Source organism: Ostrinia nubilalis, chromosome 22 (genome assembly GCF_963855985.1).
Source record: "Ostrinia nubilalis chromosome 22, ilOstNubi1.1, whole genome shotgun sequence".
Lineage (NCBI taxonomy): Eukaryota > Metazoa > Arthropoda > Insecta > Lepidoptera > Crambidae > Ostrinia > Ostrinia nubilalis.
Window position 1 is genome coordinate 11,851,779 of NC_087109.1, and position 17,979 is coordinate 11,869,757.

At 39.9% G+C, this 17,979-nt stretch overlaps 1 protein-coding gene across 3 annotated transcripts in view; it reads right to left on the reverse strand.

Annotated features, from left to right (window-relative positions):
- The window catches only part of LOC135082810 (balbiani ring protein 3-like), a 37,475-nt gene that overhangs the window by 5,543 nt on the left and 13,953 nt on the right, over positions 1-17,979 (reverse strand). For all 3 annotated transcript variants that reach the window (XM_063977571.1, XM_063977570.1, XM_063977569.1), the window contains exons 2-7: positions 14,892-14,948; positions 13,974-14,126; positions 8,063-8,176; positions 7,249-7,386; positions 1,925-2,038; positions 1,211-1,260 (exon numbers count right to left, since the gene is read on the reverse strand). In XM_063977571.1, coding sequence (XP_063833641.1) covers positions 1,211-1,260; positions 1,925-2,038; positions 7,249-7,386; positions 8,063-8,176; positions 13,974-14,126; positions 14,892-14,948 — 626 coding nt within the window. The remainder of the gene's footprint in view (positions 1-1,210; positions 1,261-1,924; positions 2,039-7,248; positions 7,387-8,062; positions 8,177-13,973; positions 14,127-14,891; positions 14,949-17,979) is intronic.

Here is a 17,979-nt window from a genome sequence, read left to right on the forward strand (position 1 = left end):
GGGGGTCCTTGGTAAGACATTAAATTATAACTATTAACAGCTGTGGATAGCATAGGGCAAAATACTCCTGAAGGTCTTATCGCACCTCTCATTCCTAATTTCCTACATCTCTAACTAGGATTGGATCTATAGATAGTGCCTATAATGAAACCCAAAGTGAAGGTTGAGTAGTCCTCCCAGATAGCCGATCAAAAGATAGTCAGGTACCTACTTAATCAGAAGGATAGAAGGAGTTCGAAGCTATTGTTTTAGTTTGTTATCTGGTGACTAACTTATTGTTCTAGATTTTAGTTCTTTTCACGGCTAGCATCATCATGGCGATACTAATCTTCCAAAGTTAAGGATCATGACACTTTCTATTAAGTGGACTCCATTGTCTCTATTCTCGACATTACAAATGAAGCTCTACCAAATAATCTTCAGATTGATGAACTTACAAAATGTTTACGTACCTCGCTTTGCATAAAAACCTCCACTTCTTTATTCATGTCTCTCTCCAAACACTCATTTTGGGTGCAGGTGTACGATTGTCCGTCAGAGGCGCACTGACAGGAGTTGCACTCCGATTGGAACTCCTGGTTAGGCTTGCAAACTGATCTCTTCAACACATTGTGGGATAGCTTCTTCTCTGCTTGCTTAGGTTCCTTTTCTTTCTCTTTGTCGTCCTTAAGTTCTTTAGTATTTTCCTGAAATATAGAATCTTTGCTTGAACTTGGCTTGACATGCTGCTGCGTATCTAGATTGTTATTGTCTCCGATAAATTCTATTTCATGTCCAACAATATCACTATTGTCAAAGATAGTGATAAATATTTTAAAATGTTACTTACTTTATGATGATTTTGTGCAATCCAAACCGAGTAACCGACCCCAAACACCGCACAATTATTGAATGAAGTGCTCATGTTGTCGTTTCACTTATTGATGTTATTTACGTTTATTAATTTTGTATGTATTGAATATTTTATAACCACTGCCTATTTATTATTCACCCCCTTTTTCATAAAACTGAAGACCGATCTAAGTAAAACAGTTTTTTGTCTTTAATTATCACCATCATTTAAAATATCTAAAAGTTTGTATAACACTGTTTAAACTTTTATGAATAAGGGGTCTAGTTTTTAATGTAAGATTAACACAAATGTTGTGCAATGTTCTTATGGAAGTGTAATTAATTAGAGTTAGTTGTAATACTTGAGTGAAGCACTTACCGATTCACTAATGAAGTCCTGATCATCAGCAATTTCTTCAACTTTTACATCTGAAATAATAAGAAACACGAAATAAATAATTACACTAGTCGAAGTTATTAAGGAAAGAGATGCTGCAAATTCTATCATTGTCAGTAAAAAATTACACTAAGCTGATTTCAGATAACTATAAGGTATATCTACGTGGCCCTGATTGGGAATCAAATCGAAAACCCCTGAGGTGAAAATTTTCAAATTTTAATAACTGGTTAATGAAAGCATTTAAAATAATAAATATTAATGATAAGTTAAGTATAAATCGAGGATTCACACGAGTATTCACAGAGACCGTCAGATTAGCAAGTTGAATATGTTACAGGAATACGACATGAACAATGAATATAATGTAGCAAAAAAGTTCTAAAGTGGTGGCTTTATTCCAGTTAAAACAGCATGAGTGAGATACTTGGTCTCATGCAATGTATTTTAGTTGAAATGCAATGTAAATCTGGCATCTAGTAGTGACGAGGTTATTCCAGAATTTAATGTGAATTATGTGAAACACAAGGATGGAGAGTTGAAAGGGATCAACCAGTGATTTTTTTTAAGCAGGATAGACAATGATAGTGATGATAATGATTTCAAAGTAGCTGACCTAAACTCCACAGCGGAATTCTATATGCTGAAAGACAATAATGATGATAATGGCAGTGATGGTGATCTCAAAGTGGTTACCGGCAAAGGAGACGCAGCCGACCTTGGTGCACATGGCGCGGCCCTCGGCGCTACACCAGCAAGTATTACAGTCGTTCTGCCACATCGTGTTGGGCGCGCAACGGATCTCGGGCTCTGGAATGAAATATTATTTAACTGCCTCTGTGTTCTACGGGACTATTTCCACCTCTCGTTCCCACCTCTGCAACTCCTGTGTAGCCAGGATCTACAGCTTGATCGCTATAAAAACCCAACCAATAAAGGTCAAGTTTGTCCCATTAAACTGTCATTGGACTCGCAACGAAATTAATCAGAAGAACATAGGAGTTCGAAATTAAGGTTCGACTTCCCTCCATTGCAAAGCGGATGATAGGTGACAAACAAAGTGCCTCTGTGTTCTAATAAGACCACCTGTTTTCTGCTAAGATTTCTTTATCCAAGTACAGGCGAATGTAATCTACTGAAGATGCTAATTAGTGAAGAACCTAATTAGTGAAGGTCGAGGGAAGTAGGCGCGGATTCACTGTAGAGGGCATGACGGGCATACCCACAACCCCAACCTTCTTAGATGTGTGACGTCACACTTTCATGGTTTTTGCGGGCTGGATCCGTGCCTTGCGGGAATGGCTTAGATGAGGGCCCAAGTAGCAATTGGTATTAATGGCAAAATCTTACTTGTCTTAACCCTATCTAAATTTACACTTAAGCTAAAACCAAATTAACTTAGAATAGAGATTTTTTTCTTTAAGACTTTATATTCTTCATCGAGCGCTACTTAAGCAAATTAAGAATACCCAAAACCAAGTTAAGTATTCTTTAGATAATTTGGTCTTAAGTTATTCTTAGCTTAAGTTAAAAAAAACTTATTTTACTAAATTAAGATTTTTTGTATGCTCACTTAATACTAAATAGTATAGATAAAGTATTATTTAAGTGTTGCAAAGTAAATAAAGTATTCGTAGATTTACTTAGGACTTTTTAAAGACCATTGTCTTAGAAATAGTTTTCTGAAGATTAAGTTAATTACTTTTTGACTAGAATTAGTACATTTTGAGAAAAAATACTCTTAACGGGACGATTTCGATAAAACAGGATCACGCCTATTAATTCAAGGTAATGCACCTGCGTGCGCAGCTTATTGTATTAATTTTTGATACAAAATGCTTGCGGTCGCCCGCAAACTAAATTATGCTATTACTAGCGGCCGCCCGCGACTTCGTACGCGTGGATCCCGTTTTACCCCCTTCATCTACCTTACGCAGTTTAGATTTTTTCATACAAATGTTTTTCCCGCTCACTCCCGTTACCGTGAGAATTTTGCAATATCCTGTTGTAACTAAGCTTTAAGTTTACTAAGATACCTGCATGCCAAATTTCAAGCGTCTACCTTAAGCGGTTTAGATTTTTCATACAAAAGGATTTTCCCGCTAATTCCCGTTCCCGTGGGAATTCCTAAGTATACTATAACCTGCCCAGGAGTACGAAAAATAATTGTACCAAGTTTCGTTAAAATCCGTCTAGTAGTTTTTGTTTCTATAAGGAACATACAGACGGACAGACAGACAAAAATTTTACTGATTGCATTTTTGGCATCAGTATCGATCACTAATCACCCCCTGATAGTTATTTTGAAAATATATTCCATGTACAGAATTATCCTCTACAGATTTATTATAATAGGTACTTAGATAAGTAAACTCAAAATACACTCAGCGGCACGGAATTTGGCCCAAGCCTAAACAGCCAGATATGAGGTCAAATAGGTGTTGTATACCTAAGTTTCATGTGACATGTTAACAGAACATTTGTTTTTGTTAATTTAAGAGCCTAGATTCTTAAAAAAATGCGTCTGTTTAACTTTTTTGACTCTAGAAACGCATTTCGTTGTCGGAGCGCAAAGAGTACGGGTAAGTTTAAATTCGATATTAAATGATGTAAGGGTTTGGGGTTTTCTTTTATGTTTTTGTATTTATCTTAGGGTTATTCTCGTTTCCATAATTTGAGAATAATGCCCATTACTCCAGCTCAAGTTGCTCTAATAGTGTTGCTTAGAAGTCAAAGGCGTATGCAGCGAGAGATGGCTGAAACTTTAAATTTATCGCATACAAACTTAAGATACACGTTAAAAAGGCATGACCAGATCGCCCTTTACACAAGATGACCAAAAAGTGGGGAATTAAGGTGTATGTCAGCGCGCGATGACCAGATTATCGTACTTGCAATATCAATAAATTGGGTTCTCACTACGTTTGTGATACACCAGCGTTTACAAACAGCAAGCCCAGTGAATGTCACTGAGCATACAATAAGAAGAAGGATGGAGGAATATAACCTGCATACTCTAAAACCAGCTCGAGGACTAGAACTTCTCCCATAATTTCACGAAGTGCGACTTACGTTTTCTAGAGAACATGCAAATTGGACGTTAGACTAATGGAGTAAACTCTTTATGAAAACTGTCTGTTTGCGTACTAACTCTTCTCTGCACCTTCTCCATACACTTCCACGGCCGTCTGAAGCTTTTAAGGTGCCTCTGCAATCATCCATCCATAGAACTTTACTCCATTAGTCTAACGTCCAATTTGCATGTTCTCTAGAAAACGTAAGTCGCACTTCGCGAAGTTATGGGAGAAGTTCTAGTCCTCGAGCTGGTCTTCGAGTATGCAGGTTATGTTCCTCCATCTTTCTTCTTATTGTGTGCTCTGTGACATTCACTGAACTTGCTGTTTGTAAAAGCTGGCGTATCTCAACCGCAGCGAGAACCCGATTTCTTGATATTGCAAGTACGATAGTCCGGTCATCGCGCGCTGACATACACCTTAATTCCCTACTTCTTGGTCTTCTTGTATAAAGGGCGGTCTGCTCATGCCGTTTTAATCCATATCTTAAGTTTGTACGCGATAAATTTTAAGTTTCAGCCATCTCCCGCTGCATACGCCCTTGAATTCTAAGCAACACTATTTGAGCAACTTGAGCTGGAGTAATAGGCATTTTTCTCAAATTATGGAAACGAGAATAACCCTAAGATTAATTTAAAAACGAAAAAGAAAACGCCAAACCCTTACAACATTTAATATCGAATTTAAACTTACCCGTACTCTTTGCGCTCCGACAACGTAATGCGTTTCTAGAGTCAAAAAAGTTAAACAGACGCATTTTTTTAAGAATCTAGGCTCTTAAATTAACAAAAACAAATGTTCTGTTAACATGTCACACGAAACATAGGTATACAACAACTATTTGGCCTCATATCTGGTTGTTTAGGCTTGGGCCAAATTCCGTGCCGCTGAGTGTATGATTTACTAAAGTATTATCTAAAATATTTTCGAAATTGTATGGTAAAGTTGGGTACAACATGATATTATACAATTTAACTAACTAGGTGACAGTAGGCCTTCCTTTAAAAAAATCTTAACATAATAACTACCGAAAAATGTTTCTATTAATTGTAATCCAGACTTATTTATGCTTTTCAATCTTCTCATTTAATAAATTAGAAACACTGTGTGATTAAATTTAACAAAATCACAAATTGTTAAAATTCCATAAAAACAATTAAATAAAAACTTTTCACAATAAAATACGTCATGTGTTCATTAATACGGCAAAAATCATATGGCCGATATTCAATAAATTTAATTGCTTATCTCTGAGTGTCGCAATTACAAAGTTCAAAGAATACTTTACGAAATATGCGGGTGCTGCAATTTACCCGCCCTATATGTTATAACAAAACTAAAAACGTAAAACCAATTAAAATCCTATTAGAACCATTTTCAACTTCCACACGGACAATCCGAGGGAGAAATCATGTAATTAATAAATTAGTTAGTAAATGAATTGTTCTTTAATGTATAGCAGGACCAATAATTTAGCAAGACTGAGACAGAATGAAAACTATATAGTTTTAACTAAATAAAACTAAAGATGTACTTGATACCTTAAGCACTTAAGTAATACTTCATCAAGTGAATTTTAAGTGTAAGTTAAATCTAATGTTTCTAAACTAATACTATGTAAAGTATAACTTGACTCAACTCTTTCTTCACTAAACTTACAAATTAAAAATCTTCTATACTCTTGCTACATTAAGCCAAATTAGAATTACCGCCATTATGAGCTATGTGTAACAAAAATTAAATCAGAAATTAACCAATAATATCATAACAAGAGGACATTTAAATTGAAGTACGTCTTTGTTACACTTTTTCTAGTTGCATAAATGTCTAAGAACGTTTGCATAAAATAAAATCTTATTTTATAACCTCAAAGTTTTCTTTATACAATACAATTTCGTAATATTTTATTTATCTTATTAGGTTTTTTTCAAGGCCCTCCTGTTTTATAACATTATCCATTGATTTTACACGAGAAACCACAATGCGTTTTATATTTCCTATGCAAAAATGACATTCACGGTCTATTCTAGACATAATATAAATTAGTTATTAAAATAATTTAATCGCCATTTTCATTAACCTTTATCTAAAGTTGATTTAGTGTTAAAGATCACAATGTTTACTAAATTAAAGTTCCTCTTTAATAAAAAGTGTCTTACATAGTTCTTCATGAAGTTAAATAAACCTTAGCTGTAAAAATAATTATTACTCTTAAATAAGTATTCAAGATATCTTCAACTCTATTTCCTTGTCTACAGTCATACTACAAGTTATATTATAGTACTTGTTTAGAAATTCTTAAAACTACACTCTTAATTAGGGTTTAAGTCTGCCTTAAGCGTTGTCTTAACTGTGTCTCAGTGATTTCCAAAGGATTGTGCCCTTTTTTGCTTACCATTGTCTTGGGGCATAACTTCAAGATTTCTTGAGTGCGACTATTGTCTTGGCCAAGACAACGGCTGGAATTAGGCTACTAGTCTTCAAGATATCTTCAATGCCTTATGAAGATAATCTGTTGCTACTTGGGGGCTTCTTACTAGGACCTACCGTTGTGGAAATCCTTGTAAGAGACCTTTCTCTAGCACTATACGTCTTTCGGTTGAAACGAACGAAGGATCGTGCCGTCCCGTGTTATAAAAGGTGCGCTTTTGTTCCCCAGTCGATGAAACAGATGATGTCGTGCCCTGAGTGCCCGAGCAACTGCATGCAGGAGGATTTAATTAATGCTGCTGACAACGCCACTCTTGTAGGTTTGTTGTCGACACGATAAGAAAAATAAAAGGTGATCAGCAGGCCCAACCTGTCTAACCAGTGTGGCAAATTTATACGCCAAAATTTTCATTTGCCTCACATAAATTAGAGAGAGGGCCATTCTCCTGCAATAGAGAGGAAATGACATGATAACGATGATGATGATGAAGGAAAAGACCAAATCAGCTGACTCACTTGCGTCCTGTTCCACGCAAGCCGCCTCAGTGCAGGCAGCGTACCCAGACGCCGTGCATTTGCAGTCGTTGCATCTGCTACGCCATGTTGATCCTGGCGCGCATTCTTTGCCTGTTGGCAGCTCGGACTTCTTTGGGACTGAAAACATTAATTTGGAATCAGGAACTACCTCAGAAAGTTTTGGCTTCATCATCATCAGGAAGACTCCTAAATTGTTTAGCTGTTATTACAGACAGCGTTAAATAGTTCCTGACGGCCGAAGTAGGCCTTGGAGGCCTTTGTCCAGCAGTGGACGTCATTTGGCTGAAACGACGACGACCTAAAGTAGCCAAAAAGTTCGCAACTCATCTTTTTTCCAATGAGGGCTATCGTTTTAGCGCTCACCAGTTAGCGCTACTGTAGAGTAAGGTCCTGTCACTTGCTAGTAGCGAAGACAGTGGCACCAACTGGTGAGCGCTAAAGTGGTAGGAGGACTATCGCAATTGCACTCATCAAGATGGCGCCACTGTAGAGTAAGGTCCTGTCAATCGCCAGGGGTGCCAACTGTTAAGTATAAAAACGATAGCCCTCATTGGAATAAGGTGGTGTTGTCAACTTTTTGGCCATTTTGGGTGTCACGAATTATTTGACGCTGACTGTACGTTAAGCAGCTAGTTTTATCTTACTGCTGGAAGCCAAGGACCTCTTGACGCTACAGCTTTCTCCAGCTTCTTATTACTTCAGTGGTAGTAGGTACCATGTATCTTTTTAGTTTAAATCACAGAAAAAGAGTCACCCCAAACACTGAATGGTGGTGATGATGGAAGAAACTCACCAGCAGATCTCCGGCAGTACTGGATGGTGCATAGCGCCAAGCCATTTTCGAGGCAGACGCAGGTGTTGCACTCGCGCTCGAATGTCGTGTTTGGCTTGCAGTTGATCGGTTCCGCTGGAAAAAATATTAAGTACCTCATCTTCTATACTTATAATAAATCTGTAGAGATGTCAATTCTGTACATGAAATATATTTTCAAAATAACTATCAGGGGGTGATAAGTGATCGATACTGATGCCAAAAATGCAATCAGTAAATTTTTTGTCTGTCTGTCTGTCCGTCTGTATGTTCCTTATAGAAACAAAAACTACTCGACGGATTTTAACGAAACTTGGTACAATTGTTCTTCGTACTCCTGGGCAGGTTATAATATACTTAGGAATTCCCACGGGGGGTGAAGTGGTTCGCGTCCGTAGGAAGATTACCTGAAGAAAACCCTACACGTGCCCCCCGGGTGGTGCTAAACGAACCTCAACGCCGAGTCTCGGGCGGCGGTCAACTAACCCGACAATACTGGCCTAACCAGCCAGTTAACAGTGGGTATTAGGAAATGATTACTCACGCCCGCAACCGCAATTCAGCGATTGGAAGTCTAGGCTTAATTGCCCGGGCTGAGAGGAAGAACACCTCTATAAAACAATCACCCCAATTCCACGGTGGGACACGTGCCAACGGAATGCATGACTGGTGGGAGATCAGTATCGAGCGCCAACCTCGGCGGACATGGCAAACGTCGTTGGAGATCGCCTTCTTGGAGGAATGGGCGTCACCCTTCAAGTGACCTTTTATATCGACCCTACTCGTGGGAACAAGATGAATAATGATAAAGAAAACCAAAACAAACCAAAGATGACACAACAATTACTCCAGAAAAGCATGTTTGTTCGTGCAAGGAGTCACTCACTTGGAAATCTACCGACTGAAACAACAATAATAACAAGTTCAAACGATGAGGTGAATGAGAGATCAAACACATCTGAGAGGAACGATGAACAAAGTAAAAAACAAAATCAACCCTGGCAAAATGATCAGGTCCCTATGAAAAGGAAAGCGGAATCCAGCCCTGAATGGGCAAAGAAAAATAGCAAACTAAACAAGACAACATATGCAGTAACCACAGAAAACAGATTTCAAATCTTGGAGTCAGAAAGTACTGACGAACCCAGTCAACAACCTAAGGAGCCTAAACCGCCAAAGCCAGAACCTATATTTGTTACTGGAGTCATAGACATAACGAAATTAAAAGAACTTCTCTCCACAATTGAAAACACCGACAAATATACTATGACAACTTTGAGGTCAGGACACATAGTTAAAATAATGCCTGGTGACATAGACACGTACAAAAACATAAGAGCTAACTTTATGGAGAATAATGTTAGCCATTATACATACAAACTCAAAAGCGAGAGAGCCTATAGAGTGGTCTTACGGGGCTTACACTCTTCAGAAGACACAGAATGCATAAAAAAAGAGCTTCTCGAACTCGGACATGAAGTCCGGCACATCACAAATGTAAGACATAAAAGCACTAAACAGCCTCTACCCCTATTCTATGTGGATCTTGAGCCGAAACATAACAACAAAGACATCTTCAAAATCAACAAAGTGAACTACGTAAAAGTTTCATTTGAAGCGCCATACAAAAAGCTAGACATTTTGCAGTGTAAAAGATGTCAAAGATTTGGACATGCAAAAAATCAATGCAACAGACCATTTAGATGTGTTAAATGTGGGGAAGAACACCCAACAGCAAGCTGTTTAAAAAGACCGGACACCGAGGCAACTTGTGCCAACTGCCAAGAAAAGCACCCAGCTAGCTACAAGGGTTGCACAAAATACAAGCAGTACAAAGAACTACTCACGAAAAACAAGACAGGAAAGGGTAAAGAAACCAATGAAAACACAAATAACACAGCAAAAGATCATTACCACAAGAATCCAACACAAACCGCAAATGCAAATCCGCAAACCAAGAACTACAACCATTCGAAACCAAATATTACATACGCACAAGCGACAAAACAAAAGAACATAACAGGATCGACAACAGACATCAAGGACCCAAATAATTTCGGGGAAGTACTAGACGCCATGTTCAACAAATTCCAAAACATAATAAACGTTATGTTAGACAACATGATGGATCGTATGATCCAATTAATCACAAGCCTTATAAAGCTCCCCTAAATCTTCGAATAATCACCTGTGGGTCTAGACAAAGTGCAAATTATAATCGCAAACCAGTCGAAAAGTGGTCGAAAAGCCCCTTTTTTGTATGGAGTTTTGACAGATTCGATTTTCGATTCGATCAAAAAGTGCGTTTTGTCTAAGGGTGCTGGAATGCCAACGGACTGACAGAACGTCGACAGGAGCTTGAACTTTTCTTGAAACTCGAAAGAGTTGACGTAGCTTTGATCTCCGAAACAAGGTTTACACCAAAAACCCACTTCCAACTTAAAAACTACATGGTGTACACTACAAACCACCCGTCTGGTAATTCACACGGAGGAACTGCGATAATAATAAGGGAAAACATCAAACATTATGATTTTGGGGAACATAAAACTGAGAAGATACAGGCAACTACGATCAGGATCCAAGACAACAAGACGGAAATAACAGTGGCTGCTATTTACTGTCCCCCTAGGCATACCATCACAAGTGATGAATTCAAGACTTACTTTAACACACTGGGAAACAGATTTATTTGCGGTGGAGACTGGAATGCTAAACACGTTTTCTGGGGCTCCAGGCTAACCACGACACGAGGTCGACAACTATATGTAGCTACGAACGACCTTAACCTTCATTGTGCTTCGCATGGTGTTCCTACATACTGGCCTGCGGACCCACAAAAGGTGCCGGACCTCTTGGATTTTTTCATCACCAAAAATATCCCGCTCCAACAAATGAACATGGAAGAATGTACTGACCTGTCGTCCGACCACACACCAGTAATTATAAATATTCACTGCATGTTCATTCCTACTGAGTACATACAAAGGCTGTATAACCACAAAACAGACTGGGACAAATACAGAATCAAGATATCAGAGTCCATCAAATTGAACTTGCCATTGAACAACACAGATAGCGTTGAAACAGCTATAGAAACTCTCAATAAGCTTATTCACTTAGCTGTCAAAGAGTCTACACCCTTTCTAAGTCCGAAAGCAACACAAAATGCCCGCTACTCCAAACTCATAAAAGATAAGGTTAATGAAAGAAGACTGCTACGAAAAAAATGGCATTCTACAAAATACCCCTGTGACAAAAAAGCTTTCAACAAGGCCTCTGAGGAACTCAAACACATGATCTCCCAGGCAGCAAACGAGCGTCTACAAAAGCAACTGGCTGAACTCACTCCTAACAAAGATACTAGCTATTCACTTTGGAAGATAACAAAAAAGCTTAAACGACCGAAAGAACACATACCACCCATAAAAGCGCCAGATGGCAAGTGGGCAAAAACAGAACTTGAAAAGGCCCAAGTGTACGCTGAGCACCTAAAAACTATTTTCATCCCCCTACCAAGCAAAAACCTTGGACACGACAAAGAAGTCTCTGAATACCTAGACGCACCACTGCAGATGTGCTTACCACTAAAAAGTGTAAGCCCTAACGAACTATGGCGGGAGATTCTGAGACTACAGAAGGGAAAAACGCCAGGCTACGACTCAATCGACGCACAACTACTAAAGCAGCTGCCCAGAAAGGGCATTATCCACGTCGCGGCCATCTTCAATGCCTGTCTAAGACTAGCGGTGTACCCCGCTCAGTGGAAAATTGCGCAGGTTATAATGATACCCAAACCAGGCAAACCTCTCCACGAAGCAAGCTCCTACAGACCCATAAGCCTGCTCCCTGTGTTGGGTAAACTCCTCGAAAAAATATTGCTAAACAGGATGCGCCCTCATCTACCGGAAGTTATTCCTCCCCACCAGTTTGGATTCCGAGAGCAACATGGAACCATCGAGCAGATACACCGTATTACGGATACTATAAGTCGAGCGCTAGAATGCAAACAATACTGCTCTGCTGTCTTCCTGGACATCAGCCAGGCATTCGACAGAGTGTGGCACGAAGGACTTCTTTTCAAACTTAAAAAACTGCTGCCTCACTCATTCTTTCCGATTCTTCGGTCATATCTATACGGTAGATGCTTTGAGGTGAAATTCAATAGCGAAGTTACTCATCTAAATGAAATACTCTCAGGAGTACCACAAGGGAGTATATTGGGACCAGTCCTGTACTTGCTTTTTACCGCGGATCTTCCTACATATGCTGATACCATAACTGCCACCTATGCAGATGACACAGCCCTTCTGTCAGTTCACGAGGATCCCGGCACGGCGTCAGCCAACATACAAACCCACATCCATAAGGTGGAGGAATGGCTGGATAAATGGCGTATTAAGGTCAATCAAGGAAAATCTGTCCATGTGACCTTCACCCTGAGAAGGCAGACTTGTCCCCCAATAAAACTCTATAACGAGGAAATTCCTCAGGCCGAAGATGCCAGATATTTGGGTATGCATCTTGATAGAAGACTCACCTGGAGAAAGCATATCTGGACCAAGCGTAAACAGCTGGATATGAAAGTCAGATCAATGTACTGGTTGATAGGCCGCAAATCGAACCTCTCACATGAAAGCAAAATAGCTATCTACAAGACCATCCTTAAGCCAATCTGGACTTACGGAATCCAGCTGTGGGGTTCTGCTAGCAATAGCAACATAGAGATTCTCGAAAGATTTCAAAGCAAGACATTGAGAGCCATGCTAGACATACCCTACTACGTGAGCAACAAATATATACACGAGGACCTGAAGCTCGACACCGTCAAAAAAGAGATCGCTAAATACAGCGAAAGCTATCAGACGAGAATATCAACCCACGTCAATGAACTGGCATCGAAACTGGTGGGCACAGGAAGTATCACACACTCCAGATTGAAACGGCATAGTGTCCCCACACTTGCAGTGAGATTTGGGGAAACCAGATGAAAGGGATTCATAGGAATTCCTTCTGCTGTTAAGACAAGATCAAGATACCTCATCTGAATGGCTTATTGTGTTAACACAGATTGCCAAGTTGCAGAACTCATAAAAAAAAAAAAAAAAAAAAAAAAAAGGAATTCCCACGGGAACGGGAATTAGCGGGAAAATCCTTTTGTATGAAAAATCTAAACCGCTTATGTTAGACGCTTGAAATTTGGCACGCAAGTATCTTAGTAAACCTAAAGCTTAGTTACAACAGGATATTGCAAAATTCCCAAGGGATCGGGAATTAGCGGGAAAATCCTTTTGTATGAAAAAGCTAAACCGCTTAAGTTAGACGCTTGAAATTTGGCATGCAGGTATCTTACTAAGATACCTGCATGCCAAATTTCAAGCGAATAGATAGATGAAGGGGGTAAAACGGGATCCACGCGTACGAAGTCGCGGGCGGCCGCTAGTAATTACTATAGCTCCTACATACATGTACTAATAACACTGCAGCGATGAAAACTTTCATTTTCACCGCTGTAACTTGATAAACCCAAGCAGTAGAGAGAGTCCAAGTTTGTTTTAGGTTTAAACAGTCCTTAGACCCGCCACGAAATTTTACAGAAGATTACAGAGGTTCGTATTACTTTAGGATTGACTTTCCTCCAGTATAAAGGGTGAATAACATTTGAAGAATCCATCTCTCAATACATGATGGATAATTAATTCCAACCCAATCAGTAAAGTTTCCACCCATAAGAATACTCATAGAAGACACCAGAATCGCAGGCCTCCTGCTTCAAGCACTCGGCGACTCCAGAATCGGCGCAGCGGCAGTAGTGGCAGTTGCTCTCCCGTTCACTGCCCATTAAATACTCCGTCTACCGCGCTGTCTTCAGTAAATGAATCTCGGTACTTACAGAAGACACCAGAATCACAGGCCTCCTGCTTCAAGCACTCGGCGACTCCTGAGTCGGCGCAGCGGCAGTAGTGGCAGTTGCTTTCCCACTCGCTGCCGGCCAGGCACTCCGTCTGCCGCGCTGGTTTTTCTTCCACCTCCACGGGGGATTGGACTGGAATTGATGATTGAACAATTATTACTGTTCTGGATTGAACAGATGGGTAAATGTTCGACCAAACCAACGTGATCAGCCTGCGTGTGCGATGGCGATGGCGATCAATGCGTTTCGCCATCGCGAACGCCGGCTGCACGCATTGGTTTGGCCGAGCCTTAAGGTGCTGATAAACTTGAGCATTCACTTGTAATGAGCATTTGTGCGAATATTACATCATAGAAAAATACGAGAACATTTTAGCAAGCGTTCTGGCGATCATTCTAACGAGCATTGCTTCGAGCTATTTGGCGAGCCAAGCTTCGGTCATCATTCCGATAATATAATTAGTTATTGTTATTTTAGCGATCACTAGAATGCTCATGAAAACGTTCATAGCAATGTTTGGCTATATGCTTGGCTCGGCTCGGTTAAAAACGGCGAATGCTCGATGTTCTGTTACAAGTGAATGCTCAAGTCCATCAGCACCTTTAAAGGTGATCAAGCCAGTAACGTCATCATCAGTTTATTTCATCAGGCAAAATCCGCTGCTTGTCTAAGGTAAATTGGTGAGCGTCTTGCTCCTGCTTGGAGACTAATGACCTGATGATTACGATTTACGGACGAAATCCTTTCGTAAATAATGATGCAGTTGTAAATAAAAAATGCATGCAAAGCTGTTAGACTGTGACCGTACATTAAAAGAGACAAAACTAATATTATCACAGCTATTAAGCTGTTGGCGGAACATGACAAAAACTACTAAAGAGGTAACACGATCTTTACCTTTTTCCTCGTCATTGGAGCAAGCGGCGTCTGTTCCTTCCAACGAACATCTCAGTACTGAAACAGAAAGAGAATTTAAATTAATATCATCAACAAAGAGCTAAGAACTAGGAATAGGGTATCCAGGAAAGGACAGAAAGTAACATAAAGTTATTATTAATATATGTACAAGCTTTTTTATAGCCTAAGCGTTATCTGATCTAATAATCGTAACGTAAAGTTTCATCAAAATCCGGTCTGTAGTTTTTGCATGAAAGAGTAAAATGATCCTAACAGACTTCCATATTTATTAATATGTAGGATTTACAGTATTTTTCTTCGAAATATCATAAAACAATCGGATTCCTTGACAAAATGCCTTCCAATTTGGGCAGCTGTCGGCGGCGCGGTTGCCCTTTAACCCCGCAATTATTGCAGTTCTATTATTAGCCCCAACAATTGGCTCCATAATTACAACTTACAGCCGAGGCTCGCTAGCCAATGTCGAAATTTTTCATACAAAATATTATAAAAAGCTAGCAAGGATGCACGGATGGATGCTTGGACAACAGACTGTTTCTTGCGCTGCTTCTTCTCAGCACTGGCCCATTTATTCTCCCGAATATTTTTATATTTCTTTTATAAATATAGTGCTTCCCTACCTAACCTTTCTGGCCAGTGGGGCTGACAAATCCTCAATTTGCCTCTGGAAAATGAGAGAGAGTCGTGCTGCAGGAGTTGCTCCTACGTGGAAACGTGACCAGCTGATGAAAGATAGTCTGATGGCGCCGAAGTATGGGCGGTGTACGGATGGGGGAAGGAGAAACTAACCGAGATGGTGTTCACACTATTATTACGTCTTGGCTTACTTGCGCTATTACTTACTTGCGCTATGAGAATTTTATGATTTTATTTACCTACCTAGCGGGAGTTGAAAGCCGCTGCTGCAACTGATCTTATTCGTTACCTTTTCTGCTTAAATTTTTAAACTTCGCAGTTTTCAGCAACACAAAGGTTCAAGAGGATGGTTTATCTTTCGTTGCACCCATTCGAAGCCGGAGTGGGTCGCTTGTATTCATAAACCCAAAGACAAATAACTAGTTAGTTCAAGATACAGAGCCGTGGCCGAGCGTGACAGTTATCAGGGGTCGGGGTTAAGTCGCGTAGTACGTCTAAAGCATTCAAATCGCATGAATGGACGATAACAGATGACCCTGGCTCTGCGAGAGCTTGTTTCATTGGACTCCGGAGGACGCTGTCGGGTTTAAGTGGAAAGAAATAAAAAAAGAAATTGAAATTCTTAACCACAGAGGGACTGGCTATCTTTCCTCGAATGGCTAAACCACCTGTGTTGTTTACAAATTATTTTCGTCGGCATTTATATGCGAAAGTAACTCTGTCTGTCTGTCTCTCTTTCACGCCTTAACTAATGAACCGATTTTGATGAAATTTGGCATAGAGATAGTTTGAGTCCCGGGAAAGGACATAGTATAGTTTTTATTCCAGTTTTTGAAACAGGGACGCGCGCGATAAAGTTTTTCCTGTGGCAGACAAAATTCCATGCGGGCGAAGCCGCGGGCGGAAAGCTAGTATAAAATAAAATAAACGTCGACCTCGCGTAATGGGAGGGCAAAGAAGAAATCAGAGGAAGTCTCAAGAACGGCTTTATTTATTTTTTGGTCTAGATTCTACTGAACTCTTTAAGAACCGAACAATTATTTATTAGACCATTGAACCATACCTGTCAAATACACCAAATTCAATTCAAGTTCTTTGTAGGCCCTTTTCAGGGCACCAATATAATGTAACTTGCTCTACCGCTGCTTCGGGACAACATAATATTGACTGGTGTTGAGAAGAAATGGCAGAGGAAACTCACGCCCGTATTCACAAATATTACTATGAGGTCTCACAGTGCGCGTGGACGCACAGGGTGACACACGAACCAATCACAGAGCTCTATTCAAGGCCGTCCGTTTGATTTGCTGCTTCACTTAAGCAAGCATCGTTTGTGAATACGGGTGTCCGTGTAAGTCAGTGTATAATATTAGATGGTCAGTCTCAATTGTTTGTTTGTATAATTGGTTATGTCTATTGACACGGATAAAGTATCGGTTTATTGACTATCTTCTCAATCATTTCTCGGAACAGATAAGGGGAATTCCTACGTAAATAATGTCAATAAATAATAGAAACAACATACGTATGAGTTAAACAAATATTTTCCATGAGATACTAAGCCAAGGTTCACGAGATAACGTCTGGTCAACGCATGTCGGCTTTTAATTGATAATTTATTTATTGTTATTGCATAATTAGATAGTAAACTGCGCAAAAATTGAATATGCTCTGAGCTATACGCTCACTAGTTAGCGCCATTGGCAACGGGACTATTCCCATCGTTTCCACCGCTTCATCTCTTGTGTAGCCAGGATCTACAGCTTCCATCAATAAAAACCCAACCACTGAAGGGTATATCCTGGGGAAAGTTAAACTGGTGATGCTGGTGATTTTATATGTATAGCCACGATAGCCCAACGGTGAAGTGGTCGGACTGGCCGACTCGAGATCCGAGGAACGCGGAATCAAATTTCCAATCCCACCGATGCTGGACTATTGAGCCCACTCGTAATACAAGCTTATTTAGCTTAACACGAGGGGCTTAAGGGACCATTAGTAATTTGTGCAATACAAACTGTAAAAAAAATCCATCTACCTCACACAACCCAAGATGCCTGCACGAGTGAGCAAGACAAAATAACTTTTTCCAAATAGTTTTGCGTCGCAGACAGATTTGCATTTGCATTCTAAGGACATTGCGACTACCCTGGTGTACCGTTGGATTTTCCATCTATCTCACACAACCCAGGATGCCTGCACGAGTGAGCGAGACAAAATAACTTTTTCCAAATAGTTTTGCATAGTAGACCGACAATACACATTTTGCATGCTAAGAACATTGATACTACCCTGGTGTACCGTTGGATTTTCCATCTATCTCACATAACCTAAGATGCCTGCACAATTGAGCGAGTCAAAATAACTTTTTCCAAATGTTTTGCATCGCAGACCGACAATACACATTTTGCAATTGCATGTTAAGGAAATT